At 44.1% G+C, this 13,740-nt stretch overlaps 1 protein-coding gene across 1 annotated transcript in view; it reads left to right on the top strand.

Annotated features, from left to right (window-relative positions):
* parp12a (poly (ADP-ribose) polymerase family, member 12a) overlaps positions 1-13,740 on the top strand; it is a 35,244-nt gene that overhangs the window by 7,394 nt on the left and 14,110 nt on the right. Inside the window, exons 4-6 of the mRNA XM_060827559.1 lie at positions 2,646-2,753; positions 10,143-10,263; positions 13,131-13,293. Of these exons, the coding sequence (XP_060683542.1) occupies positions 2,646-2,753; positions 10,143-10,263; positions 13,131-13,293 (392 nt within the window). The remainder of the gene's footprint in view (positions 1-2,645; positions 2,754-10,142; positions 10,264-13,130; positions 13,294-13,740) is intronic.

Below are 13,740 nucleotides of genomic sequence, written 5' to 3'. Positions count from 1 at the left end.
TGAGGGGTTTAAGATGATTAAATGACTTGATGAAATTATTTACTCTGAAGGAGAACTCCAGAACTAGGGGCAAACCTCCCTCTGCACCATTCACCAATTATTTTAAACCTGTAGCCCTCTGGTTACTGACAGCAGAAATAATTTCTCCTTATTTAGTCCAATACTCCTCACTTCTCTGGTCTGAGGGTAGCAATGTGTCTTCTCCGGCTTCGTTCTATATCAGTTTTCCCCATCTCTGGTATCATCCCGTGACATGTACCCTGCACCCTGTCAGAGGCCTATTTGATGCCCACTGAAGGCCACCGCGTAAAATTAGAGTCAGGTTGATTTCAGGAAGCACTTCTTCATTGGAAGGGGGAGGGGAGGGGGGAGTGAAAATCCAAGACACTGTTTTCTCCTCTTTTTTTCCTCTTCCCCCCCCCCCCCCCCCCTTTCAGAAACACACCCAATGGACACAGACTGAAGTGGGGCAGCTGCAGTTAATATGCAACCCAGCCACGGTGTGAGGTGATACTGGAGCAAGCTAAAGGGGTTGAATGGCCAGCATTTTAATGCTCAGAGAAAAGTTGATGATCAGGTCTTTCAACTGAATAGTTAACACTTGTGGAATGTTGACCAAGCTTTGGGCAGAGTTCAGAGTAGATGACCTTGGATGGTACAAGGCTGAGGGTCTTCACAGATGTGTGGTGAGACTAGGAATTGTTGCCTTTAGATTAGAGAAGAGGAAGCTGGGATATAGTAGAGATCGGTCCCACCGGCTGGAGGGTCAATAACTCAGGGATTCACTCTTAAAATAATTGGTGGAAGAGCAAGATGGAAGCTGAGAAGAGTCTTTTTGGTTTTTTTTTCTGCACAGTAAGTTGTTATGATCTGTGATGGACTAAAAATAAAGCAGATTTAATAAGAAACTTCTCAAATTACAGCATGTGAGGTCACCTCATTATCCTGGCATCAAAAATGATGCATTTGTGTGTAGAGTTAAAGAGATGTACAGCACGGAAACAGACCCTTCGGACCAGCTCGTCCATGCTCACCAGAATCCTAAATTAATCTAGTCCCATTTGCCAGCCCTTGGCCCATATCCCTCTAAACCCTTCCTATTCATACACCCATCCAGATGCCTTTTAAATGTTGTAATTGTACCAGCCTCCACCACTTCCTCTGGCAGCTCATTCTATACACGTACCACCCTCTGTGTGAAGTTGCCCCTTGGGTCCCTTTTATATCTTTCCCCTGTCACCTTAAACCTATGCCCTCTAGTTTTGGACTCCTGTACCCTGGAAAAAAGACCTTGTCTATCCCTCATGATTTTATAAACCTCTATAAGATCACCCCCCAATCTCTGACGTTCCAGGGAAAATAGCCCTAGCCTATTCAGCCTCTCTCTTATAGCTCAAACCTTCCGACCCTGGCAACATCCTTGTAAATCTTTTCAAGTTTAAAATCTTTCCTATAGTAGGGAAATCAGATTGAAAGCAGTATCCTAAAAGTGGCCTACTCGGTGTGATGACAGCCCTACTCAAACCTGCCCCAACATGCTGTACTCACAGTCGCAGTCAGCCTGAGTTGGCCACTCGACAAATTGATATTTTACTTACCGGTGCCTTCTGAACTAGGTGTGAGGGATTGAGCAGGTGATACAGGACATGTTGTGCACCAGGGTTTCAGACACGTCCACTATTTGCATCAGAGGCTGAAGGTATTTGAAAAGGATGATCCCGTGCCTGAGGTGCACCTTTCTGTGCTCAGCATATAAGTCCTCCCGTGATTTTGGACAGACATTTCAAGACTTCAAAGGTTGACTTGTACACAGTGGTTAGGGTCCCAGAGTGGAAAAGATTGCGGGAAATGGGGAAAAGAGCAGGGAAGTCAGACTGATTGGATTGCTCTTTTTTTTAAAAGAATCAGCATAGGTACGTTGGGCCGAATGGCCTCCTTCTATCCTGTATAATTCTTAAAGAATGGCCTCAGAGTAATAGAGATGTACAGCACGGAAACAGACTGTTCGCTCCAACCTATCCATGCAGACCAGACATCCGAACCTAATCTAGTCCCATTTGCCAGCCCTTGGCCCATATCCCTCTAAACCCTTCCTATTTAAATATCCATCCAAATGCCTTTTAAATGTTGCAATTATACCAGTCTCCACCAGTTCTTCTGCGTGAAAAAGTTGCCCCATTGGTCTCTTTTATATCTTTCCCCTCTCACCCTAAATCTATGCCCACTAGTTCTGGACTCCCCCACTCCAGGGAAAAGACTTTGCCTATTTACCCTATCCATGCTCCTCATGATTTTATAAACCTCTATAAGGTCACCCCTCAGCCTCCAATGCTCCAGGGAAAACAGCCCCAGCCTATTCAGCCTTTCCCTATAGCTCAAATCCTTCAACCCTAGCAACATCCTTGCCAATCTTTTCTGAACCCTTCCAAGGTTCTCAACATTCTTCCGATAGGAACGAGACCAGAATTGCACGCAGTATTCCAGAAGTGGCCTAACCAATGTCCTGTACCGCCTCAACTTGCCAATCAGTTTTGAACTTGTGTGACTGGGCTAACATGGAATTCCTCACAGTGACCCCAAGGTGGTTACAGTGGTTCACCTCAATAACTAACATGAGAATCTGACTTTGTGTTTTGATCTGCCAGCCACAGAGAAGTCACCTCGATCCCGACAATCTTCCGGCAGCTCCAGTGGTGATGTGGACAGCGAGGAGATCTGCCTCTACTTTGTCAGGAAGAACTGCAGCTTTAAAGGTAAAAATCCTAGCGCAACCTATCTTCAAAGTGCGAGCCAAAACATTCCTCACTCATAAAATATAGCTTACAAATACACTTTCCAGATAAAAACCATGTCCTAAAATGTGGATTGTGTTGGCTCAGGCAGCCCTATTTTCATGCTCTGGATCTTACTGCAGGAGAAAATTGAGTCTATGTGACATTTATGAGTCTGCCTTTTAAAACAATTTAAAAAACAAGTGTTTCTATAATTGAAGCAGCAAAGTTAGCTAAAGAACTGACAGTTTTTAGATCAGAGTGGTGCTGGAAAAACACAGCAGGCCAGGCAGCATCTGAGGAGCAGGAAAATCGATGTTTCGGGCAAAAGCCCTTCATCAGGAACTATTCCTGATTGGATTAAATTAGATTGGATTAGATTCCCTACAGTGTGGAAACAGGCCTTTCGGCCCAACCAGTCCACACCAACCCTCCAAAGAGTAACCCACCAAGACCCATTTCCCTCTGAGTAATGCACCTGACACTACGGGCAATTTAGATGGCCAATTCGCCTGACCTGCACATTTTTGGACTCTGGGAGGAAACCGGAGCACCTGGTGGGAACCCACGCAGACACTGGGAGATGGAGGGCTTTTGCCTGAAAATCAATTTTCCTGCTCCTTGGATGCTGCCTGGCCTGATGTGCGTTTTCAGCATCATTCTGATCTAAACTCTGGTTTCCAGCATCTGCAATCCTCACTTTTGCCTAAAGAACTGACAGGCCAGGCGCTGAAGATTAATAAGACTAGACCAATCACTGATCTTGGTCTTGTTAAGATAAGCACCTCATGTCCCGTTTTCACGAAAAATCTCTAGTTCAAGATGCTTGAGAGACAGATAAAACAGGGACTCAAACATACACCGACAATCAACTTCTTAACTGGAACATTGCTCAGATGGACACATGCCCAGAATCAGAGGGAAAGCCTAACGTATGGAAGTTACGAGTTTATTGTGTTTATCAATCAGTTGACCTATCACTATTTGGATGTACTTATTATTTAGTATCACTGTTTGCAGTGTTCCTGATTATAACGGTTTCTACATTGCTTCCCTCATTGTTCAATAAATCAGCTCAATGACTGGTTCCAGCTTTTGTCCTCCTCAACTATCTGAAACTGTAAGCTTAACAAAACTTCCCTGAGGACGTGTGTGAATGGTATGAGTGTGGAAATGTGGAAATAGATTGATGAGATGCACCATAATGCTAGCTGAGATGCAAGGGAGTGAGTTGCAGACTATTTTTGCCCAACTGGAGTGTGTGGGTCAAACTGCTATCTTAAAAGCTGCATCACAGTTTCTTTACACGGAAATTTATTGAAATTCGGACACGTGAGCAAATTGAACAAATTCATATTAAAGTATTTATCTATATCACCAGTTGTAGCTTTCAAGGGTGTGTCACTGGAGATAGCCCCCAGCCTGTTCAGCCTCTCCCTGTAGCTCAAATCCTCTAACCCTGGCAACATCCTTGTAAACCTTTTCTAAACCCTTTCAAGTTTCACAACATTCTTCCGATAGGAAGGAGACCAGAATTGCATGCAATATTCCAACTGTGGCCTAACCAATGTCCTGTACAGCTGCAACATGACCTCCCAACTCCTGTACTCAATACTCTGACCAATAAAGGAAAGCATACCAAACGCCTTCTTCACTATCCTATCTAACTGCGACTCCACTTTCAAGGAACTATGAACCAGACTCCAAGGTCTCTTTGTTCAGCAACACTCCCTAGGACCTTAACATTAAGTGTATAAGTCCTGCTAAGATTTGCTTTCCCAAAATGCAGCACCTCACATTTATCTGAATTAAACTCCATCTGCCACTTCTCAGCCCATTGGCCCACCTGGTCCAGATCCTGTTGTAATCTGAGGTAATCCTCTTCGCTGTTCACTACACCTCCAATTTTGGCGTCATCTGCAAACATACTAACTAATACCCCTTATGCTCGCATCCAAATCATTTATATAAATGACAAAAAGTAGAGAGCCCAGCACCAATCCTTGTGGCACTCCACTGGTCACAGGCCTCCAGTCTGAAAAACAACCCTCCACCACCACCCTCTGTCTTCTACCTTTGAGCTAGTTCTGTATCCAAATGGCTAGTTCTCCCTGTATTCTTTGAGATCTAACCTTGCTAATCAGTCTCCCATGGGGGACCATGTCGAACACCTTACTGAACTCCATATAGATCACATCTACTGCTCTGCCCTTATCAATCTTCTTTGTTACTTCTTCAAAAAACTCAATCAAGTTTGAGAGACATGATTTCCCATGCACAAAGCCATGTTAACTATCCCTAATCAGTCCTTGCCTTTCCAAATACATGTACATCCTGTCCCTCAGGATTCCCTCCAACAACTTGCCCACCACTGAGGTGAGGCTCACTGGTCTATAGTTCCCTGGCTTGTCTTTACCACCCTTCTTAAACAGTGTCACCACGTTTGCCAACCTCCAGTCTTCCGGCACCTCACCTGTGACTATTGATGATACAAATATCTCAGCAAGACGCCCAGCAATCACTTCTCTAGCTTCCCACAGAGTTTTCGGGTACACCTGATCAAGTCCTGGGGATTTATCCACCTTTAACCGTTTCAAGACATCCAGCACTTCCTCCTCTGTAATCTGAACATTTTGCAAGATGTCACCATCTCCTTCCCTACAGTCTATATCTTCCACATCCTTTTCCACAGTAAATACTGAAGCAAAGTATTCATTTAGTATCTTCCCCATTTTCTGTGGCTGCACACAAAGGCCGCCTCGCTGATCTTTGAGGGGCCCTATTCTCTCCCTAGTTAACCTTTTGTCCTTAATATATTTGTAAAAACCCTTTGGATTCTCCTTAATTCTGTTTGCCAAAGCTATCTCATGTCCCCGTTTTGCCCTCCTGATTTCCCTCTTAAGTATACTCCTACTGCCTTTATACTCTTCTAAGGATTCACTCGATCTATCCTGTCCATACCTGACATATGCTTCCTTCTTTCTCTTAACCAAGCCCTCAATTTCTTTCGTCATCCAGCATTCCCTATACCTACCAGCCTTCCCTTTCACCCTGAATACTTTCTCTGGATTCTTGTGAGGATCTTGAGGCTGTTTTCGTTAGAGAAGAAGGTTGAGAGGTGACTTAATTGAGGCATGCAAGATGATCACAGGGTTAGATAGGGTGGACAGTGAGATCATTTTCCTCAGATGGTGATGGCTAGCATGACGGGACATAGCTTTAAAGTGGTAGGTGATAGATATAGGGCAGATGTCAGAGGTAGGTTCTTTTACTCAGAGAGTAGTCGGGGTGGAGAGCACTTTGCCTGCAACAGTAGTTGCCCTATCTGCCTGCGACTCCACTTTCAAGGAACTATGAGCCTGTATCCCAATGTTCCTTTGCTCAGCAACACTCTGCAAGAACCTACCATGAACCGTATAAGTCCTTCCCTGATTTGCCTTATCAAATTCAATACCTCATATTTATCTAAATTAAAGTCCATCTGCCAATCCCCAGACCAGTGGCCCAGTTGATTAAGTTCCCATTGTACTCTGAGGTAGCCTTCTTCATTGTCCACTACACCATCTATTTTGGTGTCATCTGCAAACTTACTAACCATCTCCCCTATGTTCACATCCAAATCATTTATATAAAAGATGAAATGCAATGGACCCAGCTTCTTTATTTATACCAGTTATTTAATAAACAGTTAGGAATAATACATAAGACAGAGTCTATATACTGTAATGCAAAAGCAAAGATTGCTTATGCCCATGGAATCTTAGAAACCCTACAGCGTGCATGCAAGCCAATCAGCCGATTGGTGTTGACTCAATCTTGTAAAAAGTATCCCACCCAGACCCATCCCTGTAACTCTGCATTTCCCAAGGCTAACCCACCTAGCCTGCACATCCTTGGACACTCAGGGCAATTTAGCATGGCTAACTCAACCACCTTGCGACTGTGGGAGGAAACTGAAGCATGGGGAGAATTTGCAAATTCAATTCAGACAGTGGCATGAGGGTGGAATTGAACCCAGGTCCCTGGTGCTGTGAGGCAGCAGGGCTAACCACTGAGCCAGCATACTGCCCACAGTGTGAGGTTAGAGTCCTTTGAGCCTCCAAGACAGCAAGCCCCTTCCCTAATGACTGTAGCCTTTTCTTTTCCTCCACGGGATCAAACCTTCTTCATATCCTGACTGTTGGCAAACTCCAAACCTCTCAGTACCTTTTCATTCTCCCTTTTCTCCCACCCCCATATCTCTCTCTCTCTCTCTCTCTATTTCCCAACCCCCTCTCTAACTGCGTCTCTGGTGCAAAAACAACTTCCTGATGTTAGAGTTTCCCACAGTCTCCCAAGGTCTGTCTGAGCAGCTGGCCTGTTTAACTTCGCCCCTTATCTCAGGGAAAGTACATTGTCTCAATCGGCATTCTCAGCAGTTAACTCAATACTGTACTTTGCTGTTTGTATTTCGAATCAAAGTCTGCTCTTTGAGTAATCCAGCATTTTTTATTTCCTGGAAAGTTATTAAAAATGTGTAATCCCGTGGATGAAATGTTGAGAATTTCAGTAGTTGATTGGGGATAGATGTTCGCAGCTAAAGAGACAGCTCGAAAATGGGAAGCCTTCAAAAATGACATAACGAGAGTCCAGAGACAGAATATTATTGTTAGGGTGAAAGGTAAGGCAGGTAGATGTAGGGAATGCTGGATGATGAGAGAAATTGAGGTTTTTGTTAAGAAAAAGAAGGAAGTAATGTTAGGTACAGATAGCAGAGATCGAGGGAATCCTTAGAAGAGTGTAAAGGAAGTAGGAGTATACTTAAGAGGGAACTCAGGAGGACAAAAAGGGGACATGAGATAGTGTTGGCAAATAGAATTAAGGAGAATCCAAAGGGTTTTTACAAATACATTAAGGACAAAAGGGTAACTAGGGAGAGAATAGGGCCCCTCAAAGATCAGCAAGGCGACCTTTGTGTGGAGCCGCAGAAAATGGGGGAGATAATAAACAAGTATTTTACATAAGTGTTTACTGTGGAGAAGGACTTGGAGGATATAGAATGTAGGGAAATAGATGGTGACATCTTGAAAAATGTTTATATTACAGCAGAGGAGGTGCTGGAGGTCTTGAAATGCATAAAAGTGGATAAATCCCCAGGACCTGATCAAGTGTACCCTAAAACTCTGTGGAAGCTGGGGAAGTGGTTGCGGGGCCCCTTGCTGAGATACTTGTATCATCGATAGTCACAGGTGAGGTGCCAGAAGACTGGAGGTTGGCAAACGTGGTGCCACTGTTTAAGAAAGATGGTAAAGACAAGCCAGGGAACCATAGATTGATGAGCAAGACATCGATGGTAGGCAAGTTGTTGGAGAGAATCCTGAGGGACAGGATTTACATGAATTTGGAAAGGCAAGGACTGATTAGGGATAGTCCACATGGTATTTGTGTGTGGGAAATCATGTCTCATTGACTTGATTGAATTTTTTTGAAGAAATAAAAAAGAGGATTGATGAGGGAAGAGTGGTGGACGTGATCTATATGGACTTCAGCAAGGTGTTCAACAAGGTTCCCCATGGGAGACTGATTGGCAAGATTAGATCTCATGGAATACAGGGAGAACTAGTTTGGATTCAGAACTGGATTGAAGGTGGTTGACAGCGGGTGGTGGCGGAGGGTTGTTTTTTAGACTGGAGGCCTGTGACCAGTGCTGTCCACAAGGATCAGTGTTGGGTCCACTGCTTTTCATCATTTGTGCAAATGATTTGAATATGAATATAGGAGGTATAGTTCGTAAGTTTACAGATGACACCAAAATTGGAGGTATAGTGGAGAATGAAGAAGGTTACGAAGAGTACAATGGGATCTTGGTCAGATTTGGCCAATGGGCTGAGGAGTGACAGATGGAGTTCAATTTAGATAAATGTGAGGTGCTGCATTTTGGAAAGGCAAATCAGGGTAGGACTTATACACTTAATGGTAAGGTCCGAGGGAGTGTTGCTGAACAAGGAGACCTTGGAGTGCAGGTTCATAGTTCCTTGAAACTGGACTTGCAGGTAGACAGGATAGTGAAGAAGGCATTTGGTATGCTTTACTTTATTGGACAGAGTGTTGAGTATAGGAGTTGGGAGGTCATGTTGTAGCTGTACTGGACATTGGTTAGGCCACTTTTGGAATATTGTTTGTAATTCTGGTCTCCCTGCTATAGAAAGGATGTTGTGAAACTTGAAAGGGTTCAGAAAAGAATTACAAGGATGTTGCCGGGGTTGGAGGGTTTGAGGGATAGGGAGAGGTTGAATAGGCTGGGGCTGTTTTCCCTGGAGTGTTGGAGGGTGAGGGGTGACCTTATAGATATAGGGGACAGAAATTTAAGGTGAAGGGTGGAAGGTACAGGGGAGATGTCAGGGATGGGTTCTTTACCCAGAGAGTGGTGGGGGCATGGAATGCGCTGCCCGTGGAAATGGTAGAGTCAGAATCATTGGCGACCTTTAAGTGGCAATTGGATAGGTACATGGATGGGTGCTTAATCTAGGATAGATGTTCGGCACAACATCGTGGGCCGAAGGGCCTGTTCTGTGCTGTATTGTTCTATGTTCTATGTTCTATGTTTATAAAATCATGAGGAACATGGATAGAGTAAATAGACACGGTCTTTTGCTTGGGGTGGGGGAATCCAGAACTAGAGGGCGTAGGTTTAGGGTGAGAGGGGAAAAATTTAAAAGAGACCTAAGGGGCAACGTTTTCACGCAGAGGGTGGTGTGTGTATGGAATGAGCTCCAGAGGAAGTGGTGGAGGTTAGTACATTTACAACATTTAAAAGGCATCTGGCTGGGTATATGAATAGGAAGGGTTTATATGGATATGGGCCAAGTGCTGCCAATTGGGATTAGATTAGGTTGGGATATCTGGTCGGCATGGACAAATTGGACTGAAGGCTCTATTTCCGTGCTTTATATCTTTATGACTCTATGGCTGCAGTTAGATAGCAATTATTTACTCAAGATCAAGTAAACCAATTAATAACCAGATGGAGTAGTCTTTTTGCATGAAGGGCTGGTTGCAGAGTGAGTGAAGGAACACAGAGAATTAGAGATGCTGTCTTTAGCGATTGTAATAAGGCCAGCCAGTTTGGACCTCATAGACTCTGAGGTCCTTGATTGGGGCAGTTAATCTGGTCCAATCGGGGAGGCTGGCTGACTAACCAGGAGTATCAGAGGTTCTGTTCACTCTGACAGCTGGCTCTGAGGGAGCTGGGTCAGTGTCAAGGTCTCACAATGTATAAATAAAGGGTGACTTTGTGATGGGGTACTGGCCGCTGTGGAGTTATTTCACTTTCTGAAGCATGAAAATGTGACTTCCTTGAAGTCATCGCCTCTTGGTTTCCGTTGCCTTCAGATCAATGTAACCGGGTTCACTTCAAGCTCCCTTATCGATGGCAGATTTATGAGGAATCGTGGCAAGATCTCCTGAACATGGAGCAGATCGAGAAGGATTACTGCGATCCCAGTAAGACCAGGTACACTCTGACATTTTAACTTGAGCAGCTTCACAGGAGCAGAGTCTTCGATTAATACCTGATTATACCATTGATGCAAACGCAGGGTTTGATGATCAATTCATGAGCAATCCCTCGATTATTTCATTTTACGTTATCTCCTGACCTCGAGTGGGTAATGACGGTGACTGCACTACCAAAGGAACTCATGGTTTTAAGCATGTTGGAACGTGGTGAGGCTAGCAACAGGCACTATATAAGGATAACTCACTCCTTATTAAGGACATCTATTGCTTGGTCAGGGACCCAGGTAGTGAAATCATTAAAGGCTAAGTCACAAAATAAATTGTATAGGTGTTATTATCCGCGAGGTTAGAATATAAGGGGCATAATATATACAGTAGTGGCATAAAGTTCTGGTTGACCAGCTCTGCAGTTCTGGGTATCACACTGAGCCATCGTGGAAAGATTGTACAGAAGGATAACAGAATTAAAATGGTTTATCTGTGATGACTTGGTTACATAGACTGTGCTTACAATTCTAGAGAGTGTGTGTATGAGATTGAGGAGGTCCAGTTGAAGATAATTGAAGGTGTTGTTCTGGTGGATCATGGAGTTGCCTGCTGTTGGGGGGGGGGGGGGGAGTTGTGTATGAGGGAAGTATGCAGAGGTTTGTGCCCCCCATTGCTGCCTTGGGAGCGTTGACCTACACTTGCCCTCATTTTGTTCCTACTGCGTGGACCTCTGTACGGCAGTGGCTCCTGGAATCGGAAGTCAACGCGCCAGCACGCCGATCGGCGAGTGCAGACCCCGAGCGGTGTTTCCGTGACGTAAAGGGACCACTGCCCATGACCACGAAGCATTAACTCATGATTCCACTTCATGTCCGATCCCTACTTTGGGAAGCTGAATTGAATTGTCTAAATTGAACTGTGGAACATGGAGCTGAATGGTCGACTGTTCCTATCGTTTAGTAGCCAAAAATTCTTAATTTGGTCCCTTCATGGGACAGGTATTAAATTACAATCTTGAAGCTCTCTCGGACATCAGGCTGAGACAGACTCATGAATCAACACCTTATCACACCTGCTATAATACAACATTAGCTCTCAAGTGTAGCCATACCTCAGTAACCAAAAGTTGGTAGCTCTCAGTCAGAAGGTGAAGGCTTCACAACTTATTCTAGAGCTGTGAATCCAGGCTGACACTCTCACTACAGCTGAGGGAGTGCTGCACTGTCACGGTCTTTCAAATGAGATAATAAACCCATCTGTCCTCTCATGTAGATGTACAAAATATTATGGCACTGTTGCAAAGAAGCTTCCTCTGATCCTGTGGCCAAAATGTACCCCTCAATCAATGTCACTAAAATCAGATGATCGAGTTATTTATCTCGTTATGTGATCTTACTGTGTATAAATTCACTTCAAAAGTACTTTATTGACTGAAAGATCAATTTGTACGGGCCTGTCAAAAGCTTTGTCAAAGAGATATGTCTTCAAAAGTATTATAAAAAAGGAGAAGGTTTGTGAAAAATATTCAGAGCTCAGGGCCCAGGCACCTCAAGCAACATCTGCCTGGAGCAGAGTGAAGCAAATGAAGGATGCACAGCTGCTTAGAACTGGGGCAGGGGAATTGTAAAGGTTCTGGAGGGAAGTGCAAAAATGAGAAATTTAAGTTGATGCCCTCGATAAATCGAGAGCAATTACAGAGGCGAGAGGTGAACTGGATTCGGTGCAAATTAAATTGTAAGCAACCCATGTTTTTTTGAGGAGTTAAAGTTTACGGAGGATAGAGGAAGAGAGATTCGCCAGCTGAATAAAGAGCTGGCACATCAATAACAAAGGAAGCTGTGCAGTTGTCACTGGTCACTATTCAGGAATGCTCCATCAGATACTCTGGTGGGAACACCAATAGCCCCACAGATCAGTGCCAAAGCCTGCTGTCACCAACACCACCACTACCTTCCCAGGGAAAGTAGAAATTCGCTCTCACCGGTGACACCCATAAATCCCAGGAACAAATATATCAAAGTTCCTATCGGAAAGATGTTGTGAAACTTGAAGGGGTTCAGAAAAGATTTACAAGGATGTTGCCAGGGTTGGAGGATCTGAGCTACAGGGAGAGGCTGAACAGGCTGGGGCTGTTTTCCCTGGAGCGTCGGACGCTGAGGGGTGACCTTATAGAGGTTTACAAAATTATGAGGGGCTTGGATAGGATAAATAGACAAAGTCTTTTCCCTAGGGTTGGGGAGTCCAGAACTAGAGGGCATAGGTTTAGGGTGAGAGGGGAAAGATATAAAAGAGATCTAAGGGGCAACCTTTTCATGCAGAGGGTGGTACATGTATGAAATGAGCTGCCAGAGGAATGGTGGAGGCTGGTACAATTGCAACATTTAAGAGACATTTGGATGAATAGGAAGGGTTTGGTGGGATATGGAACGGGTGCTGGCAGGTGGGACTAGATTGGGTTGGGATATCTGGTCGGCATGGATGGGTTGGAATGAAGGGTCTGTTTCCATGCTCTACATCTCTATGACTCTATAACATAACGATAGCAGGATCTCAATATAGTCTTATCCTGTGAAACACCTGGTGGATAATAGATAACAATGAAATACAGTCAGATGAGGTGATACAAACAGCAGGAATGCTGGAAAAATTCCTCAGGAGAAAGAAACTGAGTTAATCTATACCTACCAAGTGACAGACTGAGACTTATTAACTAAGTTTAGAGCAGAGGCTTTACCTCTGTGTTATATTCACAATAGAGCTCATTACTGAGATCCTTCCAAAGCTAGACATTGACATTTGTCCTGTCTCTCTGTGATGGTATTTATCTAGTTCTAACATAAATGTGTTCCTCCATTTCATATGTTCTTATCATAGATCCTCAGTGATTAACTTTGATGCCATGGTAAGTGGCTTGAGCCAGATTAGACGCCTGTCCACAGCCTCCTCCGTCACAAAGCCTCCACATTACATCCTGACCACAGAATGGCTATGGTACTGGAAGGACGAATACGGAAAGTGGATTGAATATGGGAAACAGGTGAGTCTTTGGATTTTTTCCTCAGTGATCTTTTGTATCAGATCTCCCACAGGTTAACACCGTAGTCTTTTTTCAACCATTACTGCCAGACTAGGAGGATCATGCAGGATTGGAACTTATACTCCAGTTGTCTAAAGTACTGGTTTACTAATGGCCGCTTGGTTACCCAGAACCTGAGTCTTGCTGAGAAGGGAGATATGTTGCTGCAGCTTAGCATTTTGCACTGCTCAGTACAAATGCAAGAATGATCACAACAAGGGATTCTCACTGAATCTGATTGCTGGAGTTATTACTTTGGAGAAAGTAATAGACTACCCACCCTCTAGGTTGTTAAAAAAGCTACATGAGGTTTGAACATCTTCTGTTTGTTTGCAGAGAACAGTTCCTTACGTGTGAATATATGTCACTTCTGATGAGCGTAAATGATCCCTAGTATGAGTTTGAATA

Source organism: Hemiscyllium ocellatum, chromosome 7 (genome assembly GCF_020745735.1).
Source record: "Hemiscyllium ocellatum isolate sHemOce1 chromosome 7, sHemOce1.pat.X.cur, whole genome shotgun sequence".
NCBI classification, from domain to species: domain Eukaryota; kingdom Metazoa; phylum Chordata; class Chondrichthyes; order Orectolobiformes; family Hemiscylliidae; genus Hemiscyllium; species Hemiscyllium ocellatum.
Note: the sequence above shows the minus strand (reverse complement) of the source record. Positions and strands in the feature narration are given on the sequence as shown.